Source organism: Bufo bufo, chromosome 7 (assembly GCF_905171765.1).
Source record: "Bufo bufo chromosome 7, aBufBuf1.1, whole genome shotgun sequence".
Taxonomy (NCBI): Eukaryota; Metazoa; Chordata; class Amphibia; order Anura; family Bufonidae; genus Bufo; species Bufo bufo.
The window spans coordinates 162,350,870-162,366,242 of record NC_053395.1 but is presented as its reverse complement, the minus strand read 5'-3'; the positions used below and the strand labels follow the sequence as shown (position 1 = coordinate 162,366,242).

Here is a 15,373-nt window from a genome sequence, read left to right as displayed (position 1 = left end):
CTTACCAAAGAAGCTGAGGGAATCCCTGAGTGTCCGGTCACATAGACCTCCACGCCCGACGCGCTGAGCAGGAGGTAAGGAGCAGGGATCTTGAAGGGTTCCCCTGCACCCTAATACCCAACTATGGCACGGCTGCTGCCTGCTTCCCTCATGTGTATAAGGCATTCCCTTTTTCCTTACCACCTCTGCCTGCCTTAGAACAGAAACTGTCTCATAGCAAGTGCCATCTCCAACCTGGAGGGACAGCAAGACACTGAGGAAGAGCCGGAGGAGAGTCAAAATTATTCTTCCTGTCCCTACCAGGTTGGAGGCGAGTCCTCTCAGTCCGAGGACAAAAGGGAAAATAAATAATAACGACTCCATATCTGCAGTACAACTCATTACTGTAGATAACGGTCCAAAATCAGAGTGATGGATGTCCTTTAAAACCAGGAGCACACAATTGGAGAAAGTAAGCAATTGGTATTTGTGATGCCGGATACTTTTAAAAGCAATGCAAACCAATGGGGTGTTTATACATTGGTGCACTTATCAATGTAAAAACATGAGTTAAGAGTTATAAAGGATAGCTGAATTTACCTCCCACAGACTAGAAACACCAGAGATGGCACTTCTCTGCATAGATAACAGCATCGCTCGTCCGTATAGAATAGTGACAACTCATACTTATGGCGACTAAATTGGTCATCACCCGACATTGGAAAAGCCCCCAAACTCACTTGTTAATTGAGGTGGTTGCTCTGGTGAATTCCACCTGTATGAGAAAATATTCTCCACACAGCAGTCCTCCATGTCAAAATTCCACTCTATATGGATGGCAAGTCACTGGTATTTGACCTAGCTAATCCATCACTAGCAGGAATAGTCTTTCGTCGTCCTGAAATGCTGACCGTTAGGAGACACTGTCTTTGGAAATTGCTGTCAATCACTTGGACACCTTTTGGTTTACGTTCAAATTTTTAGAACGCACTCACAAGGTGTTTTCATTTATTTATTATTTATGTTCTGGTTTTGTACTCTGTTGGATTCTGGATTAGGGTCCATTCAGACATCTGTAGCGTTTTGCGTTCTGCATATTGCGGACCGCAAAACACTGATGCCGCACATTGCCGGCACTTAATAGAGGATTCCTATTCTTGTCCGCAGCTGCGAACAAGAATAGGACATGCTCAATTTATTCGCGTAGCCGCGGAACGGAAATGCGGACAGCACACTGTGTGCTGTCCACATCTTTTCCGGCCCCATTGAAAATAAATGGGTCCACAACCATTCAGCTGTTCTGCAGTAGCTTCGTTGCTAGAACTACACAGTCCACTGATCTGGTCCAGAATGAGAGCATTGCTGCAGTAACCAGTTCCATCCACTACGGCAGTCAGACCCCAACCGAAAAGATATTGATAAACTATTCTAAGGATAGGCCACTAAATTCTGGCAAACCCCTTTAAAATGTTAACAGATGGCCTGGAAGTTTGTACCTCTTTCTTTGCTGTGACCACATTGCTGAAAAGAGAGCTGTCTACCTCCGCATCATTTCTCCTCTGTTCCAGTTGCAAGCCAAAGATGGTTCGAATCTCTGCACTCTCTGGTTCGTAAGTCGGATCCACCTAAAGGGAGATAGATCATTAATACCGAATGTCTGCTGCACCTGTAAAAATTACTTAAAAGGGGTTCTGCAGTTTTTTTTTTTTTTTTACTGATGATCCATCTTCTGGATAGATCAGCAGCATCTGGTCGGCGGTGGTCCGACATCTGGGACCCCACCCGATTAGCTGTTTAAGAAGGCAGCAGCGCTCCAGGAGCGCAGCGGCATTCTGTTTACCACAAGCCCAGAGACATTATGACTAGTATAACTGGCCTGGGCGCAGCTAAACCCCGTTGACTTGAATAGAGCTTAGCCACGCACAGGCCAGTGATACTAGTCGTGACGTCAATGGGCCTGAGGGAGACTGAGAAGGCAGTGGCGCTCCAGCCTTCTCTCTAACAGCTGATCAGCGGGGGTCCTGGGGGACCCCCACTGATCAGATGCTAATGATCTATCCAGAGGATAGAAAAACACGGCAGTCTCCTCCTCCCTGTTCCAATGCTACTAATTAGCATACAAGGTAGACTGGGAACTGAGCAGTGCATCTAAAAAAAATTCAAATATATAATATGCCCCGACATCTACTAATAAAGCTCTACACTGCCAAGTAATTTTGTAACATCGAGACCAGTGAACGGTCCTCTTTAAATGTCTATCCAGCATTAAGAGCTTGCATTTTTCTTCTTTACAGTGAAAAGGGAAACCATATAAAACTAGAAAAGCTACAATTTCTGGGGAAATTGTGTGAAGTGTTCTTGCCTCCACCAGTAGTGTACAACTGTAGTGGGCAGAGTGGCTGGAGTAACTGGGAAGAGTAACTTTATGGAGTGGGCAGAGTAACTGTTGAGTGTTTGGAGTGAGTAAAGATAGTAAACATTACACTAACCAATTGATTGATCAACTTTAAAAAGTGCACATGGCAAGCTTGATAGAATGAGAAATGCATTTCAACATTTATTGATATAGCACGTTTAATTGCAATTTTGTTGCCCAAAGTGCTTCACAGTTACATTAAAACATACATTTATAAAAACATTAGCAGCCGATTTGTGTAGGTGAGCTTGAAAATAAGGGAGTGGTGGCAGTTTAGAAATCATGTCCTGATTTTTCAGCTCACACTCTAGCCAGCAGAGTGACAAAAGCTACTCACACACCTGGGTTCCTATGGCAACTCACTCTACAGCAAGGGCAGAGAATAGCGGTTAAAAACAAACTGCTCCAACTGTCTCACTTCACTGGCGGTTGCCATCTTCAAACTGTTGTAGTTTAAAAATTATAAATCCGAAGAGCTAAATATTGTGAGAATCACAAGACCCAGACTTACATTTTAATGCATAGTATGTCTCTGAAATATTAAAAATGAAGGAACAGTCGCAGTTTAGAAATTGCTAGAGTGGAGTTTCAATGAATGTCAATGGGCGGCGTGAGTTGCAAACAAATGGTCATATTGAGAAAAAAAAAACTATCAGGACTATGGCTTAGCCGTGGACATTTTTAGTGGCAGCAGGGATAGCTGAACATTTTTATATAAGATTTGTGTAGGTGGGCTTGAAAATGAGGGAGTGGTGGCCGTTTAGCATGTCCTGATTTTTCAGCTCCCACTCTAGTTAAGAGTTCTTGCATGGCAAGACCACTTACAGTTATCTCACATATATTATGATTGCCAAAATTTACCACCCTAACTCCTCCCACAGTTTTTACACTACATAGACAGTAATATACTGAAACGTTGAGTTGTTCCCGATGGTGTGCTATGACTTTGTGGAACGTTTCGCAGACTGGTTTACAAAATATCTGCGTTTGTGACGAAATTGGTCCCATAGGAATGAATGGCGGAATGTTCAAAACTAGAGAGTGGGAGCTGACAAAAGCTAGAGTGTGAGCTGAAAAATCAGGACATGATTTCTAAATGGCCACCACTCCCTCATTTTCAAGACCACCTACACAATTATTATATCAAAACATTCAGAAATCCCTGCTGCCACTAAAAATGTCCACGGCTAAGCCATAGTCCTGATAGTTTTCACAATATGACCATTTGTTTGCAACTCACGCCGCCCATTGACATTCCTTGAAACTCCACTCTAGCCACCTCAAATTTGAAGGGCAATTTCTAAACTGCGACTGTGCCTTTATTTCTAAGATTTTTAGAGACATACTACGCATCAAAATGTAGGTCTGGGTCTTGTGATTTTCACAATATAAAGCTCTATGCTGTAGGATTTATAATTTTTAAACTACAACCGTTTGAAGATGGCAACCGCCAGTGAAGTGACCTCTCTTAACTGCTGGGACTGGGGTGTGCTTTCTATTGCTGTGTCCGTACAGAAGTCTGAGGGGCTCTTGTCTCTATAGGAACAGAGGTGGGCGGGGACGTCATGTGACTACTCCTCTGAAGATGCTTGCTGCAATGCATGCTGGGATATTTACTCTCACTTTACAGCTGTAAATGGATGTTTTAACGTCACCGGGAAGCACTTTGGTAAATATTGCAATTAAACGTGCTCTATAAATAAAAGTTGAAATGCATTTCTCGCTCTATCAAGCTTGCCATGTGCACTTTTTAAATTTGATCAATTGGTTAGTGTAAGGTTTACCATCTTTACTCACTCCAAACAGTTACTCTGCCCACACCATAAAGTTACTCTTCTCAGTCCAACCTTTCCACAGTTACTCAAGCCCCTCCACCCAGTTACTCCGCCCACTTCAGTTGCAGACTACTGGTGGCGGCAAGAACACATCACACAATTTCCCCAGAAATCTAGTTTTGAACACTCCGCCATTCATTCCTATGGGACTAATTTAGTCACAAAAATGCCAATGTTTCGTGAACCATTCTGCGAAATGTTCCACAAAGTAATAGCACACCAATCGGGAACAATTCACACATTTCGGTATATTACTGTCTATGTAGTGTAAAAACTGTGGGAGGAGTTAGGGTGGTAAATTTGGCTATAATAATAATGTAAGTGGTCTTGCTTTGCAAGAACACTTAACCCCTTAAGGATCGGGCCATTTTTCACCATAAGGACCAGACTGAATTTTTGCAAATCTGACATGTGTCACTTTGTGGTGATAACTTTAAAAACACTTTTACTTATCCAAGCCATTCTAAGATTGTTTTCTCGTGACATATTGTACTTCATGACACTGGTAAATTTGAAAAATATTAAATTTTTATTTATAAAAAAAAAAAAAAAAAAAATTTACAAGAAAATATGGATAAATTCGCAACTTTCTAAATTTCAATTTCTCTGCTTTTAAAACAGATAGTGATGCCTCCTAAAATTGTTATTACTTTACATTCCCCATATGTCTACTTCATGTTTGGATCATTTTGTGAATGCCATCTTATTTTTTGGGGACGTTAGAAGACTTAAGTTTAGAAGCAAATTTTTTAATTTTTCAGAAGATTTCCAAAACCCACTTTAAGGACCAGGTCTGAAGTCACTTTATGAGGCTTACATAATAGAAAAATCACCTTAGAAACTACACCCCTCAAGGTATTAAAAACTGATTTTTACAAACGTGTTAACCCTTTAGGTGTTCCACAAGAATGAATGGAAAATGGAGATGAAATTTCAGAATGTCACTTTTTTGGGCAGATTTTCCATTTTAAATCATTTTTTTCTGCTAACAAAGCCAGGATTAAACAGCCAAACTAAACAATATTTATTGCCCCGTTTCTGTAGTTTACAGAAACACCCCATGTCACATTTGAAGTCCCCCTGATGCACCCCTAGAGTAGAAACTACAAAAAAAAAAAAAAAAGTGACCCTATTTTGGAAACTAAAGGGATAAGGTGGTGGCAGCAGTTTGTACTATTTTAGGTTACAGATTATTTTTGGTTGCTCTATATTACACTTTTTGTGAGGCAAGGCAACCCAAAAAATTGCTGTTTTGCCTTATGTAGGCGATAATTTTTTTCAGTATGAGATGACGGTTTGATTGGTACAATTTTGGGGTGCATATGACTTTTTGATCGCTTGCTATTACACTTTGTGATGTAAGGTGACAAAAAAAAAAAAAAAAAAAAAAAGGCTTTTTTGACACTTCTGGTGTTCACCTGAGGGGTTAGGTCATGTGGTATTTTTATAGAGCAGGTTTTTACGAACACTGCGAAAAAAAAAAAAAATATATATAAATTTTTTACACTCAATAAAACCACACAGTCCTATAGGACAGGTATATTGCGGACATGCCAGCGGCGATCTAGCCGCGCATGTCTGCACCTCTATAGGGTAAAAATAGGTGACAGAATCCCTTTAAATTCATTGGGTGGCGCAGTGGCCACAGCCCCTCCTCTCTATCTTCTCACTGGTGGGAGGGAGAGACTGCCTCTTTCTCCACTGTGCTGCTGAGGAGAACATGGCTCAAAGCGCAGTCTAGTATCGGTAAAAGGCAAATCCTGGTATTGAATCGATCAGGGTACAAAAGTATCGATTAGGTATTGATAATTCGATACAACCCTAATTTGCAGTGCCATATTTTGGTTTATACTTCACTACAGTGTTTATAATTTAATTTCACCTGGCGGTGAGGAACAATCATGGCCCTTTTTCTAGGTGTATTAAGCTACAGATCTTCTAAAAGCCTTCCTTTTAGATAAAAGGTGTGTTTTGTTTAAGACATTAACAAATGATGTCACACACGACTTTTTGGTGCAGTTTGTGATCCAACCCGCTTTGGCTAAAAAAAAAAAAAAAAAAAAAAAAATGGGAAGAGAATAAGATAAAGAAAGTACTTCCTGCTGGATTCACTTCTGGCTTTGGCTCCAAAAACAGTGCCCTAAAGATGCTGTCCACTAACCATGAGAAATGTACCCACTCCCACCTCATACTAGCAGCACATGAACAGAACCACCACAACATGTGCCTCCAATCTCCTATCTGATGTGCTTACTACCCAATCAAGGGATCAAGCCATGTACCGCCAGCTACTACATACTTCTGCAAATAAAGGGTTAATTCTTGCAATTTTGATAATGAAATTCAGATTTTTTTTTTTTTGGGGGGGGGGGGGGGAGATCCATCACGTCACACCCAAATACAGGCTGCTTAAATTAGGAATTTAAGTTCTTCTATATTTAAAACGGATTTTCAGAATTTCAGCTTTTTCCAGTTAGATCTCTTAAAATGGTTTAGTTGAACTGTATAATGGAACCCAGGAGCCATCAGTAAAACATGCTCGGCATGAGAATTAATTACCTGCAAGACACAATAACTTCCATTCTTCTTTTTGGAGAGGATTTTCAGAGCCTCTTCATCATAGCCTGGAGCTATAATACCGTCAGAAACCTATCAGAGCACGATTAAGAGAACACAATTACTAACTCTGATGACTGCAGATTAAATAATCAAGCCGAGTCTACTCAGGATGATCCATCATCAAGACTTGCATTTAAAGGAGTATTCCCATCTCAGACATGGGGGCATATTGCTAGGATATTCCCCCATTGTCTGATAGGACCCGCACATACAACAAAAACTGAGCGGTGAGAGCTGCGGCTGGAGGACCCCGAATTTTCCAGGGTCCGTCCACCACCAAGCACTGCTCCCATAGAAGTTAATGGAGAGCACCAGGCACGTGTGGCCCCTGTTCCCATTCATTTCTATGGGGCAGAAGGAAATAACCGAGCCAATGCTCGGCTATTTTCGGCGGACCCATAGAAATGAATTGAGTGCGGCTGCGCATGCGCAGCCGCCCTCTGTTCATTTCCCGGCTCAGTTCTCATTGTAGGTGTGGGTTCAGAGCTCAGAGCCAGGGAGAAAAAACAAAAAAAAAAAAAAAAAAAAACTCCCTCGCTCTGAGCTGTGATTGGACTGCGCTGCTGTCAGGGAGATGGAGAGACACTGGCGTCTCCTCCTCCTTGCTCTGAACGTTGAAATTACCGGGGGCCACAGAGGACGAACGGAGCAGCGCCCAGGAATAATAGTAACTTAGATCCCTGGGCGCCGCTCTATGCAGCCTGCTACTAAGTTCATATTCTTTGGACCCATGAAAAGGTCCTCTAACTCCTTTATACAATTGTCTGCAGCGGTATCCCAGACCCAGCACCCTGCCTCAATAACAGGGCATGCGATCTGTGGCAATTAACCCCTCAGATGTGGCACCTGAGGGGTTAATTGCTGCGTATCGCATGCCCTGTTATTGAGGCCGGGTCTGTGATACCGCTGCCTATACTTATGTTTTACATTCATTGGCGGCGCAGTGGCGACAGCTCCTCCCTGCTATATCCCCATTGGTGGTAGTGGCGGCCGCGTCACAGTGGAGAGGGAGGGACTCCTTCCTTCTGCACTGTGCTACTGAAGAGAACTTAGGCTGCGCAGGAGCACGGCGGTACAGTCGCAAATGGCAACAAGACTAAAAAGTCTTGTCACCATCTGCAAATTTTAAGTCGCATTGGCAACCATTTTGGTCGCCATCTGGATATGGATTTTTCTGCGACTGTCATAAGTGACACCGCTGAAATCAGCATTTCGGTCACTATTTTATGCTGCCCTCAGTGAGGTCAGCATAACGTTGATGACAGGTTCCCTTTAAGTCCTGGATAACCTCTCAGGAAAGGTGATCAATATCTAAATCGGTGGGATCAGACCCCTGGCACCCACGATGCTAAGCTGTTTGAAGAGGCCACAGCTCTTGGGTGAGCACTGCAGCCTCTTCCCAAGCCTGTTCCGTCACTTCTATTGGTCACATGGACACTATACAATGTACGGCGCGGTGCTTGGTATAGTATGAACTTGTCAGAGCACTGCAGTCTCTTCAAACAGCAAACCAGTAAGGGTGCTGAGCATTACACCACCACCCCTCGCACAATTAGATATTGATGACCTATCCTGAGCATAGGAAATAGATTTTTATGTCCTGGAAAACCACTTTAGATTCTAATTTAGGGACTAAAAAGCGAGACATGTGGTCCCGTACACTACATTGAAGAGCACTTGGTTTCACATTCTGGAGACCCAGACACCAAATATTCCAGTGTAAAGGCTCCTTTACACCTGCGGATGCATAGGCAATGATCAGGCAGCGATTGTCGCTACGCTCGTCCCCAGAGAGAATCACTGTTTGCTAGCAGCACATTCTGGTAAACCAGTCAATCTAGTCAACTCCCACTAGTCCAGCTACTCCGTCCCTGAAATCTTCATACCTCTCTGGAGATTATTTTTGCAGTGGGAACATCACACACATCAGAAATGGCAATAAAGTCCCCAAAAGACGACATCCTGTCAGAACCTAGGAGGTAAACAGTTAAATAGGCAGTACAGCAATAAAAAGTTGAGCTAGTGAAACCTTTTTAAGCCAATGCAATACATTTGAGGCGTGTGTCGTCTTGCCTACCATTCATGAAGGCTAATTTTCTATCTGTGTTTTCCCATCTGGTATTGAGATCCGTCAGAGGATCTCAAAACTGAAGGAAAACGCTTCAGTTTTGTCCCCATTCTTTGTCAATGGGGACAAAACTGAACGGAGTCCACCATAATGCCTTCTGTTTGGTTGTGTTCCCATGGGAGCAAGACAGATCCAGCATCAAACACAATGTAAGTCAATGGTGCCGTATCGGGAATGGTTGTATTATATATCTGATGCGTTTTTGCCGAGCCCCTGACGGATCCAGCAAAAACACAGATGTGAAAGTAGCCTAAACGGGGGTTGTGCCCAGTTTTGCATTTATGCCATATCCACGGGCATCTGACTGCTCGTACCCCCACCAATCCCAAAAACAGGGGGAGGAATCATAGGTCCATTCATTCTTTATGGGACTACCTGAGAGAGTACAGTGCTCAGCCTTTTCTGGAAGTCCCATAGAGAATGATTGGCGTGGCACGGCACATGGCCAACCTGTTGCTCCATCAGACCGGGGGAACAGGACCCCTGTTCAGATCGTTGGGAGTCCCAGCGGTTGAATCCCCTGCGATCAGCTAGTTATCCCCTAACCTGTGGATAGGGGATAACGTCAAATCTTGGCAAAATTCTTCAATTATTGGCACATATATGACTACACAGAGCTTGTGCTATTATGTGAAGCTCAGACAGTGAGCAAGCACTTACCTCTGGCTCTTGCGTAGGCAGTTGCCAAAGGAGTAAGGGTGGCATATAGGTCATGTACCATGCACACTTTAGCCTCCTCTTCTGTCAATGGAACTCCAACAGCGGCACCTGGTGGTAGAAAGTGATATTACAAGCTATGCCCCTGCTGCTAAACAAAGTATGCATGAATGTAGGATAAAAGTGAGAAATACGGGCTTTGTTCTTTAAGACAATTTCTAGTCGATAATGAATATTGTACAAGATGAAAAAAAATTATTACCCTCAGTAAAAGCAAATGCTGTTAAGGATATTACCATATTACATACAGTGACTATTGTAGGATTTTTACTGATAAGTGTAAAGCATGAAATCCATAGGATTATTACCTGCAGGGCTCACGTGTTTAAAAGAGGTGGCTGCAGGGAGACCGACAGCAGCTTTTAACTCTCTCACCAGCTGCCAGCCGTTCAGTGCATCACACAGATTAATGAACCCTGGAGATCCATTCAGTACTGCAGAGAGGAGACAGAAGACAACGTAATAAGGCCATGTTCACACCTCCATTTACCTGACCCAGCTGAACACTGCCAGACCGCATCGACTAGAACCTGATTTTGTCCAGCCGAATCCCCTCCAGATCCCCATTATAGTCGATTGGGTCCAGTGGTGAAGGGCAGTAACCGGATCCAGTGAATTCTGACAAACTATTTTCTGCCGGGACAGTTAGGCCTCATTCACTAGTCAGTGATTTTGAGCCAAAACCAGGTGCGGCTCTAAACACAGAACAGTCTTTCCCTTTATGGCTAGATGCACACGAACGTTGTTTGTTTCCATTCAGTTTTTTTTTGCAGATAGGACGCGGACCCATTCATTTGTGCACGGTGTGCTGTCCGTATCAGTATGTCCATTCCGACACAAAAAATAGTGCATGTCCTATTTTTTTTCTATTTTGCAGACAAAGATAGGCATTATTACAAAGGATCCACAAAAAAAAAAAAAAAAAAAGCCATACGGAGCATCACCCTTTTTTCACGGATCCGCAAAACACCTACGGTCGTGTGCATGAGGCCCATGTCTGTAGAGGCTCCAATCCTGGTTTTGGATCACAATCACCGACATGTAAACAAGGCAATAGACTGAGGTGTGAGCAGGTAGACAAACCCATGTAAACTTAACCTCCTAAAGCTTCGAAAAGTAGTTAGGGATTTTTTTTTGCCACTGAAAAACCACAGAAACCACCCCAAAAAAAAAAAAAAGCTTGTATGTACTGAATTTCATACTTCCCATAGCCCTTCAGCTAACATCTTAAAAAAAAAAAAAAAAAATACAAATAATTCACCCTTATGGCTCATTCAGACGACCATACGAGTTTTTGTGGCCTGCAAATTGCAGATCCGTAAAACAGATACAGGCTGTGTTTTGCGGGAACAGCCAGTCCTATTCTTGTTCGCAATTGCAGACAAGAACAGGACATGTTCTATCTTTTTGGCGGAGCAGAATTACAGATGTGGACAGTACGCGGGTGTGCCATCTGCATCTTTTGCGGCCCCATTAAAATGAATTGGTCCACATCCATTCTGCAAGATTACAAAACGGATGCGGACACAAATATACGGTCATGTGAATGGGCCCTTAAAGAGACTAACTCCTCAGGTAGCTCACAGTGCATAAGAACGGACAAGTTATATTCACATGTGGCAGATTTATTGAAGACGTTTGGGCGACTGAAAATTCTGGCTCTCAATGGAGTAGTTTCTGCAGCAAGCACACAAATGTCCGCCAGCCTCATTCAAATGAAAAGGACATTTGCAGAACTTTCCACAACAAACCTGCCATGTCTGAAAGTACCCACACGGTGAGCAAGATCCAGAGAGAAAATCAAAAAATCTGCAACAAACGTGTGGCATGAGGATGTCACCCTAAGCATTGCAAAGGGTGAAATCCACAGCATAGATTGACGCGCTGCAAGCCACATTTTTTTGCCGGACGGCACAAAGAACCGTTCATTTCTAAAGGGGCCCAAAAAATATATAAATTGATTTAGGCTTATTTCAGTATAGTAAATGTATAAACGTGCTTATGGCGTTTCTTATGACAGTCTGCTCATTGTATGCCAAGTGAACACAGCAACCCAGTGGTCAAATCGCCCCATAGCCCGTGACTCCGGCTTTGGTTATCATTACCAACTTGCAATCTTGAACCAAGAGCACAAACAAAATAAGCCGTCTGATGCCAAGTTACACATTCACCCTGCGGGTTACCATCGATTCCTTTTCAGTGGTATTTGCAGGTTAGGGTTCACCAGTCTGTAATATATTATGCAATCCCTGAGATCACACAGAAATGAAGGCTGGTCCTTTACCAGTCAATGGAAGCCGTGGTTCACGAGTGAAGATCTGAGCGGGCACCTGGTGAGGGTTGATTCCGTATCGCAGGGGAAGCTGGGATACACCCTTACTATACTGCTTACGGAAGTAATCCGAGATGGCATCATCATACTGTGCTGTGTGAGTAAAAGCCTGAAACGAGGAGCAGAAGATACAATAGCAGGAGGGAATAGAACATTATAGAGAACATTTCTGAGCCCATCTCAAATATACCTTGAGAGCCAGTTGGCATCGTCTCTCTAGGGTTGTGTCCTTCAGATCAGATTTTTCCATTTCATCGGCTATACTGTTGTAATCGCTGGGATCACACAGGACAGTGACACGTGCATGGTTTTTGGCAGCTGCACGAAGTAATGTTACACCACCTGGATCAAAAAGAAGCATTAAAAAAAAATTATATATATATATATATATATATTTTACAAAGATGAGGCAGCACTCCAAATGAAGTAAAAAAGTGGATCCTTTATTCATATATATAAAAAATGGGAATACCTAAATATTACATTATGCATTACACATGCGGTACGGTATTATAACCAGTACAGATAGAGGAGCAGCAGTGGTCTATAGCAATCACATCAATGATTGGTTTCCATATACACCCCCTGCGCTGGTGTTCAGTTAAGGCCCACTGTGTCTTCCTTTCACCACAAGACCATTTTAAATATGAACAAAATGCAACTCATACACAGTTTCGTGATGGTAGCCAAATCCACGTGAACTTTATAGAAGGAATCTTAACCAGTTCCCAACTTCCCACAGACACTAAACACCCAGGCGGGCCGGACATCTCTGCACGGCACAGATTGCAGCTGCTGGAGCGGCGAGCCCGCTGTCACTGACAGCAGAACTCCCCATAGAGAAGACAGGGATGGTTTATCACCATCCCTGTATACACAGCGCTCAACGAGTGCCGTGTATACAGATCAAGAAGCACAAGGCCACTGCCTGGATCCGTTGCCAGCAGTCATATGATTCCTGGGGGCTGAGAGTCTGCATGAGCTGCTGGGTCTTAGAAGACCCAGATCAGCTCTGCAATACAACTTCTCTGGGGCTTTAGGCGAGTACAGGTCTAGATGGGTGGTTTCATTGCCTGACCACTGAAGGACTGCAGTTGCACACAGCAATTAGAGGATCTTACAGTTCCTCAGTTCTGCTAAAAGTTTTGCTTGCGACAGCGATTTCGATCTAAAGTTATCATGCAGGAGTTTACATATTAACATCATATCGTAAGTGGCAAAAGCCCTCATCTTTAACAAAAAAACCGATATGGGGTAAGTGTGTCCTAATAGTAAGTTTCACTGCCTGAATGAAGGATGCTAAAAATCCATTTATTTCATAAACCATTACAAATGGTGGCTCTCCACCAAAACACTCATCAGGCTTGATTGTTACTAGACACCACCACCTCCCGCAAATGTCAATTTTTTTATTTATTTTTTACATGAAAGTCAGATTGCCCGATGAGCGAGTGTTTGCAATCGGCGGCAGTATTATACTGCTAGATGATCACAAACACTCGTTAGGGATTATCTGTCCAAAAAATGGCAGTGTAATATAGGATTAAAGGGGTTTGGCCATCACATACAATGGAGGCATAAAGCTAGGATAAGCCCCCATTGTCAGATAGGTGTGGGTCCCACCTTTAAGACCCACATGGAGAACAGAACGGGGAAATGTACTGGAGGGCGCACTGCGCATGCGCAGCCACCGTCCATTCATTCCTATGGGGCCGCCTAAACTTTCCATCAGCCCCATAGAAATTAATGAGAGCGGGGGGCCGCGTGTGTGCAGTGTGCTCCCATTTACTTGTATGGTAGTAGCGCTTGGTGGTGGCCGGACCCTGGGAAACCTGGGGTCCTGCAGGCACAACTCTCCCCGCTTTGTTCTCATTGTAGGAGAGAGTCCCAGAGGTGGGACCCGGACCCATCAGACAATGGGGGCATATCCTAACGATGGGAAAACCCCTTTAAAGGGGTTGTCTCGCTTCAGCAAGAGGCATATATCATGTAGAGAAAGTTAATACAAGGCACTTACTAATGTATTGTTGTGGCGAAACCAACCTCACCACTGGGTTTTGGAGGGGCCTGGCTACCAGCCTCTTGCCCCAGGATTATGGGCCCTCTCATCAGACAGGCCTCATTTGTTCACAAAGGACTTGGACTAACTTGAACTCCTGGTCTAATTCGTGCCATTTTGGGATATTAAATGTCTGTGTATTGAAAAGGGTGCGACATTGTATACGCTGAGTAGGGAGGTCTGTTCCATTGTCTCTGTGTGTATTGGCGATGTCCTTTGTCCTGAGAGATCATTGAATTACCATATATACTTGAGTATAAGACGAGTTTTTGGCACATTTTTTGTGCTCAAAAAGCCCCCTCGTCTTATACTCGAGTCTAGGTCTGTATTATGGCAACTTACATTGCCATAATACAGACCATGACATGTTGGGGGCCGGAGAAGCTGTTACTTACCTTTACAGCTGCTCCGGTCAGCTCCCAGCACGTCCGCGCGGCACCTCTGTCAAGCTCCCAGTGTAAATCTCGCGAGACACGCGGGCCGCGAGATTTACACTGGGAGCAGACTGCGAGATTTACACCGGCAGTAAGTACCGACCCCTGCAGAGCCCCCCCTCCCCCTGGACAAGTATGAAGTAGGGGGAACAAAAATAAATAAACAACCTGATAACCTCACACCAGCTACAGTTGAAGCTCTGTTTGGACATACAGACGATGAGGAATCCAGTTTTGAAGGATTTTAACTCTTAGCTTTAGGGCTCTTTCACACCTGCGTTATTGTCTTCCGGCATAGAGTTCCGTCGTCGGGGCTCTATGCCGGAAGAATCCTGATCAGGATTATCCTAATGCATTCTGAATGGAGAGAAATCCGTTCAGGATGTCTTCAGTTCCGGTACGGAACGTTTGTTGGCCGGAGAAAATACCGCAGCATGCTGCGCTTTTTGCTCCGGCCAAAAATCCGGAACACTTGCCGCAAGGCCGGATCCGGAATTAATGCCCATTGGAAGGCATTGATCCGGATCCGGCCTTAAGCTAAACGTCGTTTCGGCGCATTGCCGGAGCCGACATTTAGCTTTTTCAGAGTGGTTACCATGGCTGCCGGGACGCTAAAGTCCTGACAGCCATGGTAAGTGTAGTGGGGAGCGGGGGAGCAGTGTACTCACCGTCCGTGCGGCTCCCCGGGCGCTCCAGAGTGACGTCAGGGCGCCCCAAGCGCATGGATCATGTGATCACGTCATCCATGCGCATGGGGCGCTCTGACGTCATTCTGGAGCGCCCCGGGAGCCGCACGGACTGTAAGTATACCGCTCCCCCGCTCCCCGCTCCTACTATGGCAACCAGGACTTTAA

At 44.0% G+C, this 15,373-nt stretch overlaps 1 protein-coding gene across 1 annotated transcript in view; it reads right to left on the bottom strand.

Moving 5' to 3' along the window:
• ATIC (5-aminoimidazole-4-carboxamide ribonucleotide formyltransferase/IMP cyclohydrolase) overlaps positions 1–15,373 on the bottom strand; it is a 55,928-nt gene that overhangs the window by 25,471 nt on the left and 15,084 nt on the right. Inside the window, exons 6-12 of the mRNA XM_040440769.1 lie at positions 12,217–12,368; positions 11,979–12,135; positions 10,003–10,128; positions 9,638–9,745; positions 8,736–8,821; positions 6,790–6,879; positions 1,476–1,604 (exon numbers count right to left, since the gene is read on the bottom strand). Coding sequence (XP_040296703.1) covers positions 1,476–1,604; positions 6,790–6,879; positions 8,736–8,821; positions 9,638–9,745; positions 10,003–10,128; positions 11,979–12,135; positions 12,217–12,368 — 848 coding nt within the window. The remainder of the gene's footprint in view (positions 1–1,475; positions 1,605–6,789; positions 6,880–8,735; positions 8,822–9,637; positions 9,746–10,002; positions 10,129–11,978; positions 12,136–12,216; positions 12,369–15,373) is intronic.